General features: G+C 50.5%; 1 protein-coding gene across 1 annotated transcript; it reads right to left on the reverse strand.

The window, feature by feature from the left end:
- Positions 1 to 22,165: 22,165 nt before the first annotated feature.
- Positions 22,166 to 24,321, reverse strand: LOC123055296 (oxalate--CoA ligase). Its single transcript, XM_044479292.1, has 2 exons — positions 23,799 to 24,321; positions 22,166 to 23,702 (listed from the first exon to the last, which is right to left on the reverse strand). The coding sequence occupies exons 1-2, from the start codon at positions 24,003 to 24,005 to the stop codon at positions 22,314 to 22,316; spliced, it is 1,596 nt and encodes a 531-aa protein (XP_044335227.1). The 5' UTR covers positions 24,006 to 24,321; the 3' UTR covers positions 22,166 to 22,313.
- Positions 24,322 to 24,623: the final 302 nt, after the last annotated feature.

The raw sequence follows: 24,623 nt of genomic DNA on the forward strand, positions 1-24,623 counted from the left end.
CCAAGATGACTCGCGGCTCGACGGAAGATGCTGGCAGGCGTTTCGGGCTTCAACCTGAGCAGGCGCAGCCCGCATCTTCAGACCAAGAAGAGGGTGATGTCGGTTGCATAGATGGCAGAGAGGTTGCTCTGCCAACGCATGGGCATCATCGACGAGGGCCAACAGGTTACCGAAGAGGCCATCAGCAAGTTCATCGCCATGCTCCAGGGGAGCCTGCCGGACATCACAATTTCTGCTCTTAGGGCCCTGTTCAACATTGACTGTGACCTGGCGCCGGCAGTTGAAGATGCACTTGTGAAGCATGGTGGGAAGCTGGACCGGAGCTGCAGATGCCTAGAGATGATGTCGCCGAGGAGGCGGCGTAAGCTGGACAAGGCCAGCCACTGTGGTTGTATTCTGCTCCTAATGATAGCTACAACCCTTAGAGTGTACGCCTGTTTGCTGCTGGTCCTAGTGACCACTGCTACCGGCCCTGGCGAGGCATCCGTAGATGTTTGTTTGTTGTTGTCAAGTGTTTGGGCTCTAGTAACGCACACATGTGTTCCTGATGCTGGTTCTGGCAAGCTTGGCCATGTTGTAATCTGTTGTCAATTATGTTAGACCAAAACCTGAGTATTTTGTGCTGGAACGTCCGAGGTTTGAACTGTCCTGATCGCCGCGCCACCATCCATGAGACCATCATTTCCACTCCGTGTCACATTGTGTGCCTTCAGGAGACCAAGCTCCAATTGCTTCTTTTCTTGGGGGACATCGATTGAAGAGTTTTGCTCAACGCCTGTCTGTTGGAACCCGAGGCGGAATCCTTCTTCTCTGGGACGAAAATTTTGTCAAAATCCAAGATGTGAACATTGGTGCTTTCTTCCTCTCGGCCAAAGTCTCCCTCTCCTCGTCGGGTGAATCCTTCAAGCTCAGAACCGTGTACGGCCCGACGAGAAGCAACCTCAAAGACGACTTCTTCCAAGAGTTGGTGAGTGAGAAGCGCCACCCTGGCGAAAGGTGGTTGGTTAATGGTGATTTTAATAAAATTTACCGAGCGAGAGACAAGAATCGTGCAAACGTTGACCGAAGTCGCATCGTTCGCTTCCGTAACGCCCTCAATGCGTGCGAGCTAAAAGAGATACATCTTCAAAACAGGAAGTTCACATAGAGTAACGAGCGAAACGACCCAACCTTAAGCAAGCTAGATTCCTTTTTCTACAATGAAGAATGGGACCTACACTTCGGCACACACCTCCTACATGCTCTCGCATCGTCACTCTCAGACCATTGCCATCTCCTCCTCGCAAATGACAAAGGACCGCCTAGGACCAAATCATTCCGCTTTGAAAACTTTTGGATCAAGATGCCCAGATTCAAGGAGGTCGTCAACAGTGCATGGAACCAAGAGGTGAACCATGTAGATCCTTACCACATCCTCTTCCACAAGATGAAGAAGACAAGTCAGGTGCTTAGGAAATGGAGCAAGACAATTTTTGCGCATTCAAAGCTACAAAATACAAATGGCTCTTGAGGTCATCCTCCGTATGGATGTGGCCCAAGAATGTCGTCCTTTGAGTGCAGAAGAGTTGGATATTCATAGGAGACTCAAGCGCAAGGTGGTTAGCTTGTCCGTGCTCGCGCAAGCGTGGAAAAGGCAATGCTCGAGAATTACCAATCTCAAAGATGGAGATGCCAACACTCGTTTCTTTCACCTCCGACTGAATCATAGAAGGCGCCAGAATTCCATACACCATCTTAGGCATAACAATGGATGGGTCACAGAGCATGAGCATAAAAATCCATCATCCAAAACCATCTCGCGGAGGTCACCAAGAGAGGGGCATCCTGCAGCATTAACATCTAACCCCCGCTTGCGATCTCTCTGAACTTGGGGCTGCCTTCACGGAGGAGGAGGTCAAGAAGGCGATCTTTGATATGCCGTGTGACAAAGCACCGGGTCCGGATGGCTTCACCGGGGCCTTCTTCAAGGACTGTTGGGAAATCATCAAGGGCGACGTTATGAACGCGGTCAATCACTTCTCGGGCTTGCATACATCCAACCTTCATTGGCTCAACTCCGCAAACATTGCCCTCATTCCAAAGAAGAATGGTGTGGAATGCATCTCAGAGTTCCGTCCCATTAGCCTCATCCACGCCATCGCTAATATTATTGCTAAGGTCATTGCCTTGAGACTTGCACCACACATGCAAAACCTTGTCTCTAATGCTCAAAGCGCCTTCATCATGAAGAGGAGCATCAATGATAATTTCACATATGTGAGAAGCTTGGCAAGGAAATTCCACCGCAACAAGACGCCGACACTGCTATTCAAATTTGACATCAAGAAAGCTTTTGATTCCGTGCATTGGGATTTCCTCTTGGATCTTCTGAGGCACTTGGGCTTCCCGAGAAAATTTCGTGACTGGGTTTTGGCACTCCTTTCCACGGCCTCCTCAAGGGTCTAGATCAACAGAATTTTGGGTGACCCAGTGAAGCATGGCCGCGGTCTTAGGCAAGCTGACCCGCTCTCCCCGTTACTGTTCGTGCTGGCAATTGACCCCCTGCACCATCTCCTAAACTAGGCCACATCTCAAGGGCACCTCCATCCTCTCTGTGGTAGGGCAACGACCATCCGTGCTTCTCTTTATGATGATGACGCAGCCATCTTTGTCAAGCCCATCAAGGAGGACATCCAGTTTTTTGCTTCTGTCCTGGCTTTCTTTGGAGAGGTTACCGGTTTAGTCACTAATTATGCTAAAAGCCTCGTCGCCCCGATTCGTTGCGAAAGTGTCGATCTACAAGACATTCTTCATGCTTTCCCAGCTGTCCGCATGTCCTTTCCAATGAGATATCTTGGACTACCATTATCGGTCAAGCGCATCAACAGGATCCACTTTCAGCACCTTGAGGATAAGGTGGCCGACAAACTCCCTCCGTGGCAAGGAAGACATGTCGCTACCGCCGGTAGGGCCGTCCTTGTCAAAGTTGTTCTCACTGCCGTTGCCATTTACCACCTCACACCGCTCGACATCCCAGCTGAGGTCCTTAGGAAAATTGAATCTATCCATCGCGCCTATCTTTGGGCAGGCACCGACAAGGTTTCTGGTGGGAAATGCAAAGTCAATTGGGACCTTGTCTGCAAGCCTAAGAAGCATGGTGGCTTAGGTGTGCTCAACTTGGACAAGTTTGCTAAGGCTCTCAAGCTTCGATGGCTCTGGCTCGAGTGGGGAGAGTCCACAAGACCGTGGATTGGTATGGGTACGCCATGCACTGATGAAGACAGGGACTTTTTTGCAGCTGCCACTTCCGTCTCGGTTGGCAATGGGCATGTGGCCAAGTTCTGGGCCTCCTCCTGGCTTGATGGCATGCGCCCGCGGGACCTCGCGCCTGGCATTTTCGACCTCTCCCGAAGGAAAAACTGCTCGGTCAAACAGCTTTAACAAACAACACTTGGATCTCTCATATTGACTTCTCCGACGGTCTCACAGTAGACCACGTCCACCAGTTCGCCAGACCTTGGGAGAAGATTGACTCGGTCACTCTGGATGAGGACGTGGAGGATTCATTATTTGGAAGTTCACCAAGGATGGATCGTACTCTACTTCCTCGGCTTACAAGGTGCAGTTTGAGGGTCTAACTACGTCGCCAATGATCCTATCGGTGTGGAAGGTGTGGGCTCCTCCGCGGTGCAAATTTTTCGCCTGGCTTGTACTTCAAGATAGAATCTGGACATCGGATCACCTTGCTCGACGTGGGTGGCCCAACTGCAGGACATGCCTGATGTCTACTACACAACCTTCTTCTTGTAGACGTTGTTGGGCCTCCAAGTGCACAGGTTTGTAGGACAGTAGCAAATTTCCATCAAGTGGATGACCTAAGTTTTATCAATCCGAGGGAGGCGTAGGATGAAGATGCTCTCTCTCTCAAGCAACCCTGCAACCAAATAACAAATCTTGTGTCCCCAACACACCCAATACAATGGTAAATTGTATAGGTGCACTAGTTCGGCGAAGAGATGGTGATACAAGTGCAATATGGATGGTAGATATAGGTTTTTGTAATCTGAAAGTATAAAAACAGCAAGGTAACTAATGATAAAAGTGAGCACAAACGGTATTGCAATGCTTTGAAACAAGGCCTAGGGTTCATACTTTCACTAGTGCAAGTTCTCTCAACAATAATAACATAATTAGATCATATAACAATCCCTCAACATGCAACAAAGAGTCACTCCAAAGTCACTAATAGAGGAGAACAAACGAAGAGATTATGGTAGGGTACGAAACCACCTCAAAGTTATTCTTTCTGATCGATCTATTCAAGAGTTCGTACTAGAATAACACCTTAAGACACAAATCAACCAAAACCCTAATGTCACCTCAAGTATCTGTGGGTGTGATTATACGATATGCATCACATAATCTCAGATGCATCTATTCAACCAACACAAAGAACTTCAAAGAGTGCCCCAAAGTTTCTACCAGAGTGTCAAGACGAAAACGTGTGCCAACCCCTATGCATAAGTTCACAATGTTACGGAACCCGCAAGTTGATCACCAAAACATACATCAAGTAGATCACGTGATATCCCATTGTCACCACAGATAAGCACATGCACGACATACATCAAGTGTTCTCAAATCCTTAAAGACTCAATCCGATAAGATAACTTCAAAGGGAAAACTCAATCCATTAAAAGCGAGTAGAGGGGGAGAAACATCACAAGATCCAACTATAATAACAAAGCTCACGATACATCAAGATCGTACCACCTCAAGAACACGAGAGAGAGAGAGAGAGAGAGATCAAGCACATAGCTACTGGTACATACCCTCAGCCCCAAGGGTGAACTACTCCCTCCTCGTCATGGAGAGCGCCGGGATGATGAAGATGGCCACCGGAGAGGGATTCCCCCCTCCGGCAGGGTGCCGTAATGGGTCTAGATTGTTTTTTGGTGGCTACAGAGGCTTGCGGCGGCGGAACTCCCGATCTAGGTTATGTTCTGGAAGTTTGGGTATATATAAGAGGTTTTGGCGTCGGGAACAAGTCGGGGGGGTCTCCGAGGCGGCCACGAGGTAGGGGGGCGCGCCCCCCACCCTCGTGGTGGCCTCGGGACTCTTCTGGCCCATCTCCGGTACTCTGTGGGCTTCTTCTGGTCCAAAAACAATCTCCGTTGAATTTCAGGTCAATTGGACTCCGTTTGGTTTTCCTTTTCTGCGATACTCAAAAACAAGGAAAAACAGAAACTGGCACTGGGCTCTAGGTTAATAGGTAGTCCAAAAAATCATATAAAATAGCATATAAATGCATATAAAACATCATAGATGGATAATATAATAGCATGGAACAATCAAAAATTATAGATACGTTGGAGACGTATCAAGCATCCCCAAGCTTAATTCCTGCTCGTCCTCGAGTAGGTAAATGATCAAAACAGAATTTTTGATGTGGAATGCTACCTAACATATTTATCAATGTAATCTTATTTATTGTGGCAAGAATATTCAGATCCATAAGATTCAAGACAAAAGTTTAATATTGACATAAAAATAATAATATTTCAAGCATACTAACCAAGCAATTATGTCTTCTCAAAATAACATTGCCAAAGAAAGTTCATCCCTACAAAATCATATAGTTTGGTCATGCTCCATTTTCATCACACAAGAATGCTCTCATCATGCACAACCCCGATGACAAGCCAAGTAATTGTTTCATACTTTAGTAATCTCAAACTTAACTTTCACGCAATACATGAGCGTGAGCCATGGATATAGCAATATGGGTGGAATAGAATATAATAATGGGGGTTGTGTGGAGAAGACAAAAAAGGAGAAAGTCTCACATCGACGCGGCTAATCAACGGGCTATGGAGATGCCCATCAATTGATGTCAATGTGAGGAGTAGGGATTGCCATGCAACGGATGCACTAGAGCTATAAATGTATGAAAGCTCAACAAAAGAAACTAAGTGGGTGTGCATCCAACTTGCTTGCTCACGAAGACCTAGGGCATTTGAGGAAGCCCATTGTTGGAATATACAAGCCAAGTTCTATAATGAAAAATTCCCACTAGTATATGAAAGTGACAATATAAGAGACTCTTTATCATGAAAATCATTGTGCTAATTTGAAGCACAAATGTGGAAAAAGGATAGTAGCATTGTCCCTTTCTCTTTTTTTTCTCTTTTTTTAGGCCTTCCTTTTTTATTTGGCCTTTCTCTTTTTTTGCCCTTTTTTTGCCTTTTTTTCATGGGACAATGCTCTATTAATGATGATCATCACACTTTTATTTATTTACAACTTGATATAAGAACAAAGTATGACTCTATATGAATGCCTCCGGCGGTGTACCGGGATGGGCAATGACTCATGAGTGACATGTATGAAAGAATTATGAACGGTGGCTTTGCCACAAATACGATGTCAACTACATGATCATGCAAGGCAATATGACAATGATGATGCGTGTCATAATAAACGGAATGGTGGAAAGTTGCATGGCAATATATCTCGGAATGACTATGGAAATGCCATAATAGGTAGGTATGGTGGCTGTTTTGAGGAAGATATAAGGAGGTTTATGTGTGATAGAGCGTATCATATCACGGGGTTTGGATGCACCGGCGAAGTTTGCACCAACTCTCAAGGTGAGAAAGGGCAATGCACGGTACCGAAGAGGCCGGCAATGATGGAAGGGTGAGAGTGCGTATAATCCATGGACTCAACATTAGTCATAAAGAACTCACATACTTATTGCAAAAATCTACAAGTCATCAAAAACCAAGCACTACGCGCATGCTCCTAGGGAGATAGATTGGTAGGACAAGACCATCGCTCGTCCCCGACCGCCACTCATAAGGAAAGCAATCAAGGAACACCTCATGCTTCACATTTGTCACACAACGTTTACCATACGTGCATGCTACGGGACTTGCAAACTTCAACACAAGTATTTCTCAAATTCACAATTACTCAACTAGCACAACTCTAATATCACCATCTTCATATCTCAAAATGATCATCAAGTATCAAACTTCTCATAGAATTCAATGCGCTTTATATGAAAGTTTTTATTGTACCCATCTTGGATGCCTATCATATTAGGACTAATTTCATAACCTAAGCAAATTACCATGCTGTTTAGGACTCTCAAAATAATATAAGTGAAGCATAAGAGATCAACAATTTTTACAAAATAAAACCACCGTCGTGCTCTAAAAGGATATAAGTGAAGCACTAGAGCAAATGACAAACTACTCTGAAAGATATAAGTGAAGATCAATGAGTAGTCGAATAATTATACAACTATGTGAAGACTCTCTAACATTTAAGAATTTCAGATCTTGTTATTTTATTCAAACAGCAAGCAAAACAAAAGAAAATAAAATGACGCTCCAAGCAAAACACATATCATGTGGTGAATAAAAAAATAGCTCGAAGTAAAGTTACCGATGAACGAAGACGAAAGAGGGGATGCCATCCGGGGCATCCCCAAGCTTAGGCTCTTGGTTAACCTTGAATATTACCTTGGGGTGCGTCGGGCATCCCCAAGCTTAGGCTCTTGCCACTCCTTATTCCATAGTCCATCGAATCTTTACCCAAAACTTGAACCTTCACAACACAAAACTCAACAGAAAACTCGTAAACTCCGTTAGTATAAGAAAATAAATCACCACTTAGGTAATGTTGTGAACTCATTCTAAATTTATATTGGTGTAATATCTACTGTATTCCAACTTCTCTATGGTTCATACCCTCCGATACTACTCATAGATTCATCAAAATAAGCAAACAACACAATGAAAACAGAATCTGTCAAAAACAGAACAGTCTGTAGTAATCTGTGTCATTCGAATACTTCTGTAAACTCCAAAAATTCTGAAATAAATTGGTGGACCTGAGGAATTTGTCTATTAATCATCTGCAAAAATAATCAACCTAAAAGCACTCTCCAGTAAAAAAATGGCAGCTAATCTCGTGAGCGCTAAAGTTTCTGTTTTTTACAGCAAGATCATAAAGACTTTACCCAAGTCTTCCCAAAGGTTCTACTTGGCACAAACACTAATTAAAACATAAAACCACATCTAACCAGAGGCTAGATGAATTATTTATTACTAAACAGGAGCAAAAAGCAAAGAACAAAAATAAAATTGGGTTGCCTCCCAACAAGCGCTAACGTTTAACGCCCCTAGCTAGGCATGATGATTTCAATGATGCTCACATAAAAGATAAGAATTGAAACATAAAGAGAGCATCATGTAGAATATGACTAACACATTTAAGTCTAACCCACTTCCTATGCATAGGGATTTTGTGAGCAAAGAACTTATGGGAACAATAATCAACTAGCATAGGAAGGCAAAACAAGCATAACTTCAAAACTTTAAGCACATAGAGAGGAAACTTGATATTATTGCAATTCCTACGAGCATACATTCCTCCCTCATAATAATTTTTAGTAGCATCATGAATGAATTCAATAATATAACCATCACATAAAGCATTCTTTTCATGATCTACAAGTATAGAATTTTTATTACTCTCCACATAAGCAATTTTCTTCTCATTCGGAATAGTGAGAGTATCATAAGAAACTCGAATACTATAAATTGTTTCCACATTGAAAGAATAAAGTTCAGAAAAAGGATAATCATAATCATGACAAGTTTTATAAATATAATCATCACTACTTTTTATTGCATCAGTATCATCACAATAATTATCATAAGTAGCAACTTTGTTCTCATCATAATCAATTGAAACCTCTTCCAAGATAGTGGAATCATTACTAAATAAAGTCATGACCTCTCCAAATCCACTTTTATAATTATCACAATAAGGTTCAACAGCCTCCAAAATAGTGGGATCATTACTTCCTAAAGTTGACACTCTTCCAAACTCACTTTCATCAATATAATCATCATAAGTAGGAGGCATGCTATCATCATAATAAATTTACATATCAAAACTTGGGGGACTAAACATATCATCTTCATCAAACATAGAATCCCCAAGCTTGTGGCTTTGCATATCATTAGCATCATGGGTATTCAAAGAATTCATACTAACAACATTGCAATCATGCTCATCATTCACATATTTTATGCGAAGCATTCTATGTAATTCTTCTTCTAGTACTTGAGCACAATTTTCCTTTCCATCATTTTCACGAAAGATATTAAAAAGATGAAGCATATGAGGCACCCTTAATTCCATTTTTTTGTAGTTTCCTTTTATAGACTAAACTAGTGATAAAACAAGAAACTAAAAGATTCGATTGCAAGATCTAAAGATATACCTTCAAGCACTCACCTCCCCGGCAACGGCGCCAGAAACTGCTTGATGTCTACTACACAACCTTCTTCTTGTAGACGTTGTTGGGCCTCCAAGTGCAGAGGTTTGTAGGACAGTAGCAAATTTCCCTCAAGTGGATGACCTAAGTTTTATCAATCCGAGGGAGGCGTAGGATGAAGATGGTATCTCTCAAGCAACCCTGCAACCAAATAACAAAGAGTCTCTTGTGTCCCCAACACACCCAATACAATGTTAAATTGTATAGGTGCACTAGTTCGGCGAAGAGATGGTGATACAAGTGCAATATGGATGGTAAATATAGGTTTTTGTAATCTGTAAATAAGTGCACTAGTTCGGCGAAGAGACAATAAATATAGGTTTTTGTAATCTGAAAATTGTATAGGTGCACTAGTTTGGCGAAGAGATGGTGATACAAGTGCCCCAAAGTTTCTACCGGAGAGTCAAGGCGAAAACGTATGCCAACCCCTATGCATAAGTTCACAATGTTACGGAACCCGCAAGTTGATCACCAAAACATACATCAAGTAGATCACGTGATATCCCATTGTCACCACAGATAAGCACATGCACGACATACATCAAGTGTTCTCAAATCCTTAAAGACTCAATCCGATAAGATAACTTCAAAGGGAAAACTCAATCCATTACAAGAGAGTAGAGGGGGAGAAACATCATAAGATCCAACTATAATAGCAAAGCTCGTGATACATCAAGATCGTACCACCTCAAGAACACGAGAGAGAGAGAGAGAGAGAGAGAGAGAGAGAGAGAGATCAAGCACATAGCTATTGGTACATACCCTCAGCCCCAAGGGTGAACTACTCCCTCCTCGTCATGGAGAGCGCCGGGATGATGAAGATGGCCACCGGAGAGGGATTCCCCCCTTCGGCAGGGTGTCGGAACGGGTCTAGATTGGTTTTCGGTGGCTACAGAGGCTTGCAGCGGCGGAACTCCCGATCTAGATTATGTTCTGGAAGTTTGGATATATATATAAGAGGTTTTGGCGTCGGGAACAAGTCAGGGGGGACTCCGAGGCGGCCACGAGGTAGGAGGCGCGCCCAGGGGGGTAGGGTGCGCCCCCCACCCTCGTGGCGGCCTCGGGACTTTTCTGGCCCATCTCCGGTACTCCGTGGGCTTCTTCTGGTCCAAAAACAATCTCCGTTGAATTTCAGGTCAATTGGACTCCGTTTGGTTTTCCTTTTCTGCGATACTAAAAAACAAGGGGAAAAACAAAAACTGGCACTGGGCTCTAGGTTAATAGGTTAGTCCCAAAAATCATATAAAATAGCATATAAACGCATATAAAACATCCTAGATGGATAATATAATAGCATGGAACAATCAAAAATTATAGATACGTTGGAGACGTATCAATGCCCTCTTTGCAAGCAAAGTCCAGAGACGGCAGCCCACTTACTTTTCCAATGTTGTTTCACCCTTTGTGTGTGGAACGATATTCTTCACTGGCTTGGCATGGATCACATTCATACTACTACTTGGTCAGCGAGGGGCTTGGTGTGGGAATGGTGGAATGGAAACGTATATCTTCGTTTCGAATCCCCCAAGGCGCTTGCCTCACTCATGATGCTAATCTCCTGGGAAATTTGGACGGAGCACAATGCTAGAGTTTTCCGCAACACGGCCGCACCTACGACGGTCGTCATTAGTAAGATAAAAGAGGGGTTGTCGCTTTGGGCGTTGGCGGGCGCCAAGCATTTGAATATTGTGATGCCACGAGGGTAGATTTTATTTCGAGGCACTTCGTGGCCTGTCTAAACCTCTTTTTTAATTAATGAAATGGTAATTCTTTTGCCTTGTTTTAAAGAAAAGCAATGGAGGAGCAGGAGGATTAGGCACTCCTCTTATCGGCCACGTTTAACAAGATAGTTCTCGTGTAATATTATACTCCCATATCTTGGCTGATACTTAGTTGTCTACAGGGGACATACTATATCATATGATGGTGATAGTTTGAGATTAGTTACGGCCTCTCCATCTCCAAGAGGACAAGTTAGTTTCATGCCTCTTCTTGTAGAATACATACAATGATGAAAAAGGAGTAACTATTTATTTCTTTTTTTTTTGCGGGAAGTAACTATTTATTTCGTCTAAGAAATGACTAGCTAATCCTGCGTGATAGCAGCAAGAAACAGTAGGAACTGGTTGGCTCTGGCTGGGTCGTCTGTTAGGAATAAGCCATGCGTTCACGTGTGTGGCATGCGTGTGTGGGCTCGTGGCAATAGCTAGGCTGTGGCGTGCGTGTGTGTCGCTGGGCAGGCGTAAGAGCCAGTGCTTTAGGCTAGCCATGCGTGGTTGTTAGTGCATGGTGGAGTTAGTTTGCATGGCCGAACCTGGAGGCTATTAGCGAGGGTGCGTGCGTGGGCGTTAGAAGCGTTGGCGCTGCGTCGCCGCCGAGGGCTACAAAGCCGGCTGTAATCATGTTTGTAGTGAGGCAGTTTTGTGCTGAATAAAAAAAAGGCGTTTGGGCGCCGGGGCGTTGGTCGCCAGAAAACTGTCCATCTTGCCGTAGTCTACCTCCGTCCGTGAGTGAACCAGAGAGAGTTAGTCTAGGGCGGCAACAACATCGTCGTCCACCGGTCGGCCGCATTGATCGATCTCCAGTGTGGCCCGCGATGTGGACTACTACTAGTTGGATGGAACCCCTGGAGCAGCAGCCGATGGAGCTCCACACGCGCATACATACAATACAAATGCCGACCACGGCGGGGGACTACAAGTTCGACCTGTGCTGTGTGCACGTACGGTACGCGCCAGCGCGCGCTCCGGCCGTCCGTGTCCGTCGATCGGCCGGTGGCGCGCGGGGGGCTCCACTTAGGCAGATGCCCAGCCAGTCGCGTACTCAGGCCAACTCCACCGCACGATCTCAAACGGACGTCCGTTTTATCCGGAATCTATCCGTTTGGGTAGGGCAATGGTGTCGTGTCCGGGCGTGTCCTAAGACGCGGTGGCCGTGCGCCCAGCGCGCGGCCGCATCCGTTTGCCCCATTCTGTCCGCGTCTATTTTAAAAAAGAGCAACGTTTGAAATGCCAATCCCTAGTTCATCAGGCCAGCGGCCCCAGTTTATCACGCCGGCAACAGAGCCAGCGGCCTACACGTCCATCGCCGGCAACTCAGCCAGCGGCCGGCAACACAGCCAACCTCCAAAATGAATAGTTGTCCTTGCCGGCAACACAACCAGCGGCCGGCAACACAGCCGGCCTCCAAAATGAATGTTTTTCTCGCCGGCACACAGCCAGCGGCCCAGCGGGCGGGCGGCACCCATGCCAGCCTCCAAAAAGAACGGCCACGGCCGATCGGACGACTTAGTTCAGGCCTTCGGCGTCGAGCATCTCCTTCTGCCTGGCCTCGAACCAGGCCCTCGTCTTCTCGCTCATCTTCGACAAGTCCACGCTCATGATCGCAAGGGTCACCTCCTTCGCTTTGGTGGCGGTATTGGTGGCCTCGATGTCGAGCTGCCTCCGCCTGGCCTTGACGTTGTCAACCTCGATGTCGAGCTGCCTTTGCCGGGCCGCCTCCTTCATGTCGAGCTGCCTTTGCTGGGCCGCCTCCTCCATGTCGATCTTCCTCCTCTTGGCCGCCTCCTCCATCTCAAGCTTCTTCCTTTGAAGGTCTAGGTACTGCTTCATTTGCTCGTCCTTGCTTTGCCGCTTCTTCTCGTCCCTCACATCCTTTCGAGACATCGTGCCATGCAAAGTGTCATGCAATGCCATGGATGAGGCATCACGTATCGTCAACCTTGGAGTTGGTCTTGCCCCTCGGCCTCTTCAACGCCTCGCCATCTCCACCTCTGGCGAACTTGGCCGTCTTCAATCCTCTCTTCCTTTGAAGTTCACGGTATTGGTCCTTGAACTTAGGGAAATTGTTGATGGTCGTCCAACAATGCGTAAGAGTGAATGGCTTATAATTGTGCCGGGCCTTGAATGCCTTGAAAGATTGAAATGCCTACACCACATGATCAACAACAAGTGAACATGCAAACATATACAAGGTCGAAGTCTCATGGCCGTAGCAAGGAAAGGACTAGGAAGAGGAGAGCATACCATGTCCCCAACGCCGAGACCACTCACGGGCCGTGCTTCAACGCTCTCAAATGCGGCGCAATACTTGTTGCGCTCTTGTTGGATGAACAACCACCTCTTTTGAATCGAGCCGGTGCCACAGTTGCTTGTAATTTGGTAGGGCTCAAACATCTTCCTTTCATGGAATGTTTTGTGGACTCTCGTCCAAAAAACAATGCCCTTTTGTTGCGCGCCGGTCCTAGGATCTTGGCTAATCTCCATCCAAGCTTGGCAAATCAACTTGTCCTCATCTTGCGTATATGAACCCATGCGAATGCTCTTCCTCTTCTTTTGTGGTTCCGCTCTTTGGGTGAGCTCGTCGATGAACAATGGCTCGCCACTAATATCAACGTCATTGCCTTCTTCTTCATCACCATCACCTTCGATATAGATGTCATCGTCTTCATGCCACGAGTCACCATGGTCGTAGTCAGCACGGTCGTCGGCCTCTTCATCGGGGACGTACTGGGCGCGGCCATCCTGACTTTGGGTCTCGTCGGGGTTATAGGCACGGCCCTGCCCACCCTTGAAGATCACGTCCTCCATGTACTGGTTGTAGAAGGGGTCGTCAACCGGTGGCGTTGGTGTTGGCATTCCGTCAAACAAGACACGGGGGGGGGGGGGGGGGGCATGGTGCCCTTGAACGGTGCCCGTGCTTGCTTTCTTTGCATCTCGATGGACGGCCGGCCGCCGCTGCTGGACCCAGGCGTGACGTTGAGGTCGATGACGGCCGCGGGGCGCGGTGTGGACGGCGCGGACAAGCCAACGTCCGGCGACCCCGAGAAACGGGTCTGGCCGTCGTGCCTTGGCGGAGGAAAGCCGGGCGACATGGGCGTGGTCCGCGACTGGCAGTGCGGAGGCCAGGCGACCGACGAGCCTGTGCTCGCCGGGCCGACGGACGCTGCAGGGAAACCGGCCGGACGGCCCATGCCAAGCATGAGGAGGGCGTGCGCTTTGTTGACGAGGTCCTCCTTCTCGTCGACCGCGGCCTTGCGCCGCGCGGCCTCCATCGCATCGCGCTGGGCGGCTAACTTGGCCGCGGCAGCATTGACCTTGACGACCGCTCTCCGTTCCCTCCTCTTCGCCGATTCCGCGTCCAACTTGGTGATCTCCTCTGGCGTGCACTCTGACCGCGGCTTCCTTGGCGCCTTGGCTGCCTTCTTCTTCACCTTTCTGGGCGGGTTGACGGCCAGGCCGCCGGAATTCGGCGGGGCGTCGGCCATGGACGGGGGAGAGAGGGGGCGGCGGGAGGGACGTGGGAGGGTATGGGAAAATGGCGCCAAATGGGGCGTGGAGGGGTTTTGGTTTCTCCCACCGACAGGCGGGCCAGGGGAGGACAAGCGCGCGAGTCCCGCCCGTCCGTGCGCTGTCCGTTTCACCCCAAAACCGACGCAAACTTGGGCCGGGGATGGGTTGAAAGCGGACACAAAACGAAGAAAAGTCCGTTTGCGCCCGCGCGGGGCCGTCTGGTTTGTCCATTTTATCTCAAACGGACGCACGGGGACAGGATGAGGTCGCACGGTGGAGTTGGCCTCACGTGGTAGTACGGAGCACGAAAGAGAAGGCGCCTGCAACTGCAAATGTACGTAGTAGGCGCAACGACCTTTCCTCGACGTAGCCACGCGCGCCAGTCCGAATCGATCGGTTGGGAAACGGCCCGGGCAGCTGGCACGTATGGGCGCACGCAGGTGCATCCGGTGGAGGCCCTGCCTGCCTACCTGCCTGCCGGCGCCGCCACGCCACACACGTCAAGAAAATCAATCGGGTCTCCCCATCCCATCGTCGACCGGCTACGGCGACTGCTATACTCGGTTTCGTCTTCCCCGGTTCCCGCCTGCCCGAACGCGTCCATCTCAACTTTGTTCTTCGGTTCTTCCAACTCAACTACTGTAGTAATTTGTTTGCAGACAAAATCGGATCGTAATCATCGATCTAGCAGAGCGATCAGATGCCACTGTGCTCGTTTCTGTATCCGCAAGATCATTGCACGGGCAGGCGCAGCAGAACCGACAGGGTGCACGGGGCGCCCCGCGCCTTTCCTGAACCCGGATCGACGGGACCGAATATCGCCAGGGAGTTATTCGTTACTACTGGTACTATATAGTGTCGACATCGCCACTGGCCACTCAATGGTCCAGACCAGACACCACAAGCTAGGGACGAGAAGAGCACTGCATCTCCACACACAAAAAGGTAAGAGAGGCGACGAGATCAGTGTGGGCGGCGACACGTCCCCCGCTTCTTGCAGCGACAGCGACCACAAAGAAAGTAAAACTTCGATTCGATCGAGGCCGATCGACGCTGCGCTTTCCACTGTCTCTTCTCGACCGTCCCTTTCGTGGTCCGAATATGCCGCACCACGTAGCACTACTACAGTACAGTACTCCCTCCGTTTATTTTGAGTATGTATATAAGGTTTGGTCAAAGTCAAGCTTTGTAAAGTTTGACTAACTTCATATTAAATGTATTTTCATACTATATAGTTTTAGTATTGTAGATGTTTATTTTTTATATAAATTTGGTCAAATTTGATGTAGTTTGACTTTGACCAAGTTTTATATGCGGAGTAAAAAAACGGAGGGAGTACATGACACGACACAGGTCCAACCAAATCATGCTAATGATCAACTAGAAAAACCTAATAAGAAAAATCAAGACTTTGTACAGTATACTTAATAATAAACATAATAAATAAATTTAGGACCTAAAAACTTACCTACTAAACATCAATCAAACCGAATTACCTACAAAACTACAAAAGAATCTAAACAATACCTAGCACAAGCATGCTCATCCTTGTAAAATCAACTAAAACACAACCGCAAGTCAACAACAAAACGAATTTCACCCACCACGGATCTAATCTACCAGTAGAACATTAGGGGTTGGAACCAATCTAAGAACTAATAGGACCTAACAGAATATCTTCGTTTGCCGTGATTTGGTCGCTTTGGCTATGTAGGAATGATAAGGTCTTTAACGATAAAAGTTCTTCTCTGCTACAGGTTATCTATAGGTGTATCGGTACGCTTCGTTTATGGTCGTCTCTACAACGTGTGGAGAATCGAGATCTGTTTATGGAGGTGTGTACACGCTTGGAGGCTACGGCGAGGGATACTTTTACTCGACATGGATGGCAGCATGATCTTCGGATTGGCCCTCCTACGTCTTAGACGTTATACAGTCTCCTCATGATTACTTGTACTTCGTCTTTTTTTATTTTTGGAAACTTAGATTTGGTTATGGTTGTGTGCATCTTAGTTATGCCGAGAACGAGTGTAATGCTTAAACCTTTTAAATAATAACGCGCCCTTTATAAAAAAGGACCTAACAGAAGAATATGCTCAAGCAGGGGAGATTAGATCAAAAAAGGGGAAACTGGCCAAACCCTAGCCAAAGCATACTCATAGCAAACACCCGACCATACATCACAGAACAACACAAACAACAAATCAAGGACACGAGAACGAGCATACACATACCTGAAATAGCAAATGTGCTCGCGGATGGAGCACATCTACCCTAACGCATGCACTAACGAGAGCAAAGCCTACAAAACAACAGCAAAGAAAACCTCAAGAACTGACAAATAACATATCTAAAGATATGAAGGGGGGATCACAAGAACACCGAAGAAATTGACGAACCCTAGCTCAAGAACCCTGGCCCCGGGGTCGCTGGTGGCGGCGGCCCTCCTGCCCTTCCCCTCCCGGTGGCTCCGGTGCGGGGCGGAGTTGCACCGGGGGGTGCTCCTAGGCGGCGGCAGTCCTGCTGGCTGCGGGTTTCCTTGGCGCAGAGTGGGCGGGCGGCTGGGCGGCGGCGCCGTCGTTGACGGCGGGGTGGCGTTGTGGCTCGTCCTGGCGGCGGTGCTCGGCCCAGATCTTGGCCCTACGGGGCCCATCTGGGCCTGGGCGGGCCGGCGGCGGGGCTGGTTGGCGGTGTGATTCCCGGGATGCAGGGGAGCGGCGTTGCGCAACGGGGGCTGGCGGCACCGACGCCAGCTTGCTGCAGCACGGCCGGCGGGGCTTAGCAGGCCCGTTTTGGTGGCCTGGATTGCCCCGCTGCCGTGTCCGATCGGCTACCGCGACAGTGCCGGAGGCACGGCCTCGCACGACGGCGATGGAGGTGGTCCCCTTCCGCTCGGCCTTGGTATTGCTGCTCTCGTCATGTGGCGCTTCTCTCCGGTCTTCTCGCCCTCGTGGTGGTGCTCGTAGTGAGACGGCGTGGGCGGCGGCGCAACCGCGGTGGCTCATTGGGTGGTTGTTTGGATGGTTGGCTCCGGATGGGCGGTGGTGTTTGGTGAGCGGGAAAAATCCTTGCCGGTTCGTCCGGCGCCGATGTGGTGACACCGGCGGGTGCCATCATTCCTTCTTGAAGGGTATTGGTGGTAGCCATCCCTACGTTCCTCCGCATACCGGGGGAAACCCTAGGACTTGTCCGGGTAGCAGCGTCGTCGGCGTCGTATACCTTCTTGGAGGTGCTGCTTGATATGCGGTACCTGGAGCCTCGGGCTGTGGTGGGGTGTTTCCGGAGGGCGCAGCGGTGGCGGGCCTTCCGCGCTTTGTCGAGCTGCCGTTGTTGGCATTATGTTTCTTCTTCTTCTTGTCTTTGGGCTTGTTGTGCTGCTCGCCCCAGCGTCGAGTTGTGTACTATGTTAATTGGTTGCTTTGGAATATCAAGCGGGAGGAAACCCTTTTTGGTAGATGTAGAGAGGAGGCGACAAAGAGCGATGGCGAATGACAGGTCCAAGCGCTTAACGGGCACCGCATTGAGCCCAAAAGCAAATGGACTGACCAGTCGACCAAACCCAGCCCAACAGAGCCACGTTCACACCCAGAGAAAAGAAAAGAAAAGCACGAATCCCAAAGCACGATCCAACGGCCACAAAAATGACTGGCCACAATTCCAAACTCAGGCGATTGTCATGTAGCTAAAGTGATAAAAAAAACAGAACATGTTGACACCTGACACATGACCGGCTAGCTAGCTAGGTAGCCGCAAGCATCGTCCCCGTTTCCCGCCTGTTCGGTCGATCAGGGAAGTTGGCCGGTCTCTGTCTGTCACTACTCTTGCTACTTGAGTACTTGGTTTATTTCCTTTTCCACACAAACGGCATCGGTGGTCGACCTGATATTCACCATATTATTTCTAGTGAGATGAAAGAGGGCCCTGATGATTGAGCAGCGAGCAGAACGATCCACGACGCCCCAGTGTAGCTACTGTTCTCGTTTCCCAACAAGGAAGAATGTACTCCAGAAAGATAGAGTGCCCACAGCCTTTCTTACTAATCCGGATCAATGGGACCGAGCAATGCCATGGCATTATTATTTGTTAGTCCAAGGTAAGGAAATGTCGACATCGCCATTGGTCCAGTCCAGAGTCCAGACACTAGAAAAAGGAAAGAAAGAAAGAAAGAAAGAGACGAGATCGAGCACTGTGGGCGGCGGCTCCTTCCACCCAGAGCCGAGTCCAGAGCAAAGGTGGTGACCGACGTGAATCAGCTACGTCATGTCTCATGGCGCCATCGAGGCAGGCGCACGTATGGGCGTACGGCGGTATGGCCGCAGGCGCCGGCGCATCTGGTGGAGGCTCCTGCCTTGCCTGCCACGCGATCGCAATCGTTCGTCCTCGGTTCCCGCCTCTCCAAACCCCGCACGTATGGAGCCCTGATCATTGAGCTGTAGCCGAACGATGAGATGCCATGCCACTGCTCACTCCCATATTGTGACAGTGACAGGCAGCACCCGCGCAATGCCCAATGCCTACTTTTTTTTTAATCTAAACTAAATAATTGTCTATGCGTTGCAACGGGTATAGACACGTCCTCCCTAACACTAAGAGCATCTACAACACAATAATCTGGCCCCTCAAACATCCGCAAACGCGTCCGGGCACTGACCAGACACCCCTCATATTTGTCATTCTGCATCCGCGTATCTCATATCCGGCGCCTTATATCGGTAATACCATGCACACGTTGATCTATCCTACGTGATCAAACAACGGAAAACAAAATTGAGCTGCAAAGGAACACAAAGTCGGATACAAAGAGACATAACATACTTCAACACATCCAAAGATCATAGTTTGTCCACGAACAAGTTCATAAACTTCTACAGCTACAAACAATATATACATTGAGGAGGGGAGGAGGCGGAATCACCACTTCCTCGCTAGGCCTTTGCCCTTCCGGTCGCCGGTGCAGCTGTAGGCGCCCGCGGGTGGTGGAGGGTCTTGGTCGCCGGACGACGAGGTGCCGCTGTCGCTGCCATCGGAGTCAGAGTCCGAGAGGACGATGGGCCCCTTCATCCGACGAACCGCCCTGTCCTGCTGCCGCTTCAGCCTTGCCACCCGAGCCTTCTCCGCCGCTGCCTCCTTCGCCTCGCGCTCCGACTGCTCTATAGCTAGCCGGAGCGCCTTGGCGTTCTTCCGTTGGAGGCGGTGAGCGTCCGTTCCCGCCGCCGTGTGGGAGAAGCGGTACATCCAGGCGAGGAGACGCGCGTCCTCGTCGGCGTTCGGCTTCGTCCCGCGGACTGCTCCACCGCCTCCCTCTCCCGCGCACGCTGCCTCTCGTGGCGCGCGCCTCCGACTCTGGAGTGCGCGTGCGGGCCGGAGGCGCGGGCACAAGCACCCAGCGCTGGCCGCGTGCGGGAGCGTCCTGCGGGGGAAAGAGACGACGCGGGGTCGGCGCAGACTGTGCTGACCGGGCATCGCTGCGTGCGGGCCGGGAGGGTCCAGCTCCGGCGTCCGCGCTGCGCCAGCGCGGGAGGTGCGGTGACGCTCTTGATCCGGAGCTGCCGCCGGTCCCCACCTTGAACCGCTCCAGCGCAATGCGGAGGGCCATCTCCTCCTCGTAGTCGAGCTCCGAGCCGGAGTCGCTGCCGGAGCTGCTCATCGTGGTGGATGGGATCAGAAAGGGTGAGGGAGAGGAGTGGATGGAGCGAGAGAGAGAGGGACAGAGTCAGCTAGGGTTTGAGCTTGTCGTCCAGATTGGGGTTTTTTGTGGGGCCCGTGGTGGGCCGAGCGGGTCAGGCGGACGCGCCCGGGCATGCCCAGGTCGCCCCATATCTGCCCTATATTTGGGCTGGATATGACGGGTGTCGGTCAACCTAGACGTTTGTCCGCAGTTTGAGTGGTCCAGTTGGGTTGATTTTTTGTGATCAGGCACTGACCGGACGGCCTGCCCGGGCGTTTGAGACAGATACGATACGAGAGGTCCAGCTGTAGATGCTCTAAGCTCTCTAATTTTAAAGTGCCTCACAATCAAGTGAGATCTTCAATTGAAACTGGGTCACCCAATTTTGACCAGGTTAACAATTTCTCAAAGCACTCTCATTCAATTCTTTTATACTATACAATATGCTTACTAATTTTTAAGGGCTCACAACTAATTGAGGTCTTCTATTTAAAATGGAGTCACTAAAGATGAGGTCTTCAATTTAAAATAACATCAAGGTCCATTGACAACCGAACGACCATTGCCGCCTCCAGAACGAGCTGCCGACGCACTGCTATCGCTGCTCCCATGCCGGAGCTGGCTTGATCTTGTCGATGACAGCTGGTAAGTCTTCGTGCATGTGCCCCTAAGGACCAGTGCCCTCGAGCCGCAGTCGTCGCCTTTGAATCCTTGAATCAATCTGAAGAACTTGACATCAACTATCGCCGTTGCATAGCCCTAACCTCGCCACCCAAAGGAGCTGGCAGGAATCTACACCCGAGCTCTGTCTAATTCGTCCCAACGAACGAACTTGAGGAGGATCAGAGCCTGAAACATCGACTCGAAGAAGGAGCGTCGCCGCTGCGAAGAGTAAAACCCTACCTATCTACTAGCGGTAGTCGAGACACTAGGATTTTTCTCCCCACCACCGGCCGCTGGAGCGGCAAGCAGAGAGGAGGCGAATTGACGGGCTTGCCGAAGGAGATCAAGGGGAGGAAGACTTTTCCAAGTCGTGTTGGGACAAAGGAAATAAAAGCCAGATATATAAAGAGATTGACGAAGAAAGGGTGAAATATGAATGTTACGTTCTTTTTAAGTAGTATAAGTATAGAGAATAATCCGCGACGAAACCGAATATTTGACGCCAATTGTTGAAAAATACTCCCTCCTTCCTAAAATATAAGACGCGATTGACTTTGCACGGCACGGCATTGTCATATTTATCTTTCAAAACAATTTTATGTCATATGTTTGCATACTAATTTTGTAGACATAATACATGGAATCCATAGTCAAAGTTGTGTAACAAAAACCAGAAAAGTCAATCGACGTCTTATATTCTACTAGGAAGGAGGGAGTATATATATTTGGGCTAGTCCAAGGGAATGTCGCCGTCGCCGGCCACTCGCCAACAGCCACAAGTCGATTGAGTGTTGTCCGTTCCGTCGACGGCGACCGCGGTGGTCGACGAGACGCGAGATCAATTCGACGACGCGACAATTATTTGTCGCTTACACCGTCTCAACCGGACCATCACTTTCCTCAACCCAAAAAGATGTCAATCCACGCGAGCCACGACGAGTGTAAGCTCCAGAATATCCCACAGCATGTGCTTCGACGACACGACACGACGCGAAACCAAACAACCATGAACCAATCCTTCCATTTTCTCTGTAAAATATATGTACATACTTTGACCAGTAAAAGCGACCCGTGATCATGGCCGGCGCGCGCTCACGGGCTCCTATTCACGGGTGCAGTTTCTTGTCATGTTCCTTCAGAGAAAAGAATGACGTGGGTGACACGACCATGGTTTATTCGTCGGCATGCACTGCAGTTACTGCACGGCGGTGAAAAAGTATAGTAATCTTCATCAATCAAATCAACAACCTTTACCGGTCTTCAATGTCATGTGGCGCGCAATTTCATGATAAATCCCCTGTTTTGTCTATGTCGACGTAAACAAACAGACAAAAGACCGACGGACCGACGAGCTCTTCTAGGCCTTGGCGGCGGCGGGCACGAAGAAGTGCTGCGCGACGATGCGGCGCTGGATCTTGCCGGTGGCCGTCTTGGGCAGGTCGGCGGCGATGTACACCTTCTTGGGCACCTTGAACGCCGCCAGGTTCTTCCGGCAGAAGGCCACCACCTCCTCCTCGCCCAGCGCCACGCTCTCCCTCGGAATCACCGCGCAGTGGATCTCCTCGCCGTATTTCTCGTCGGGGACGCCGAACGACACCGCCTGCGCCACGTCCGGGTGGCCCAGCAGCACCGAGTCCACCTCGATGGGCGAGATCTTCTCGCCGCCACGGTTGATCAGCTCCTTGATCCGCCCCACCAGGCTCACGTACCCCTCGCCGTCCATCACGCCGATGTCCCCCGTGTGGAACCACCCGTGCAGGAACGCCGCCTCGTTCGCGCCGGGGTCGGCAGTCTTGTACCCGGCCGTCACGTTCGGCCCGCGGATGCACACCTCCCCGCGCTCGCCGGCGGGGACCTGGCTGCCGGCCTCGTCCAGCACCGCCACCTCCAGCGACCCCGCCGCGCGCCCCACGGACCCCGGCTTGCGCGCCCCGTCCTGCGGCAGCGGGTTGGAGGTCATCATGTGGGAGGCCTCCGTCATGGCGTACGCCTCCAGCACCGGCGCCCCGAAGGCCGCCTCCAGCCGCTCCAGGATCACCGGCGCCAGCGATGCGCTGCAGCTGCGCACGAACCGGAGCGCCGGGTACCGCGGCTCCGGCCGCGACGCGTGCCGGTCCAGGATGATCTGGTGGATCGTGGGCACGGCCGTGTACCACGTGGCGCCCGCCGCGAGCATGTCGGCCCAGAACGTGGACGCCGAGAACCGGCCGGCGGCCGGGAGCGCCACCGACGCGCCGGAGGCCAGCGAGGACAGCAGCGCGCACATGAGTCCGTGCACGTGGAACAGCGGCAGCGTCACCACCGTCGCGTCCGTCTCCGCGAACCGGTACACGGCGCGGATGTTCTGCACGGAGGCCGCCAGGTTGCGCTGCGTGAGCGGCACCCCCTTGGGCCGGCTCGTCGTGCCGGAGGTGTGCAGGAACAGGGCCACGTCCGACGGCTCGTTCTCCTCTTGATGTTGGACGGTGCCGTTGTTCTGCGGCGCGGGGTTGTTATCTTGGATGTCCCCGGCAAGGCCGGCAAGGTCGAGCGGGCCGGCGGCGTCGGTGAGCGTGGCGGCGACGGCGTGGGGGAGGCCGAGCTTGGCGGCGGCGGCCTGCGCGGGCGCGTTGCCGTCGGCGCCGGTGACGAGCAGGCGCGCGCCCGAGTCGGAGAGGTAGAACTCGAACTCGTCCTGCGTGTAGGCCGGGTTGAGCGGCGCCGCCACGCCACGGGCGCGGATCACCGCCAGGAACACCACCACAAGCTGCGCGCGCGAAATCAAGAGAGACGAATTGAGAAACAGAGCCGCGTGAGACGACGATCCATCGATCGATCCATTGATTAGTAAAGAATCGGTTACCTCGACGGTGTTGGGGAAGCAGAGCGCGACGGTCTGGCCGGGGCGGAGCCCGTCGGGGCCGGCGGCGAGGCGCGCGGCGGCGGCGTCGACGAGGGCGTCGAGCGCGGCGTGGGTGAGGTCGATCTTGGCGTGGACGGCGATGGCGCGGCGGTCGGGGAAGGCGGCGGCGGCGGCCTTGAGGAGGGAGGTGAGCGTGAGGGCGTCCATGGATGATGGATCCGTCTTAGCGATGGTGCGTGGAGAGCGCCAATGTGTTGGTTTCCTTTCTCTTCTCTGCTCTGGGCGTGACTGGCTGGTGTCGTCCGATGGTGCCGGTTTATAAACGAGGAGGCAGAGTGGAGGCGGTTTCGCTTTTGGTTCGCTTGGTCAGCTCGCCGGCGGCTGGTGGGCGCCGGTCCGGCCCGGGCCCGCCGGGAGATTCGCGGCGGTTGTTGATCTGCGATGGGGACTCGTCTTCTTCCTCTTGGCAGGAACCCAAACCCAAATCGAAATTTTGTTACGAGCTGCTGGCTTCTGTTATGCAGGTACACGATGACGATGTTGTATGTATTTAAACGGAACGATCACGGGGAAGTTTCTTGTGGCCTACGTACTACTTTGCGGTAACGGAACCGGGGACGTGTGAAAGACTGACTGAAGAAGATAAAGATTCTGACAGAAACCCGTCTGCTTGGAAACATATGTCCGCGATATACGACGTGGCGGTGCGGATGACGTGTACATTGTTGACGTGTTACGAATCTTATTTCCCGTAATGAGCCTGCGTCTATATATATGGCGTGACGGTGCGAGCGCCAAGTGTCACGACGACTGCGTTGCAGAGTA

This window comes from Triticum aestivum, chromosome 2D (genome assembly GCF_018294505.1).
Source record: "Triticum aestivum cultivar Chinese Spring chromosome 2D, IWGSC CS RefSeq v2.1, whole genome shotgun sequence".
Classification (NCBI taxonomy): domain Eukaryota; kingdom Viridiplantae; phylum Streptophyta; class Magnoliopsida; order Poales; family Poaceae; genus Triticum; species Triticum aestivum.

Bases quoted from the DNA above. Each gene is read 5' to 3' on its own strand.
- LOC123055296 (XM_044479292.1), bottom strand. From the start codon at position 24,005: ATGGACGCCCTCACGCTCACCTCCCTCCTCAAGGCCGCCGCCGCCGCC. The intron at 23,703-23,798 runs GTAACCGATTCT...TCGCGCGCGCAG, and splicing joins GCTTCCCCAACACCGTCGAG to CTTGTGGTGGTGTTCCTGGC.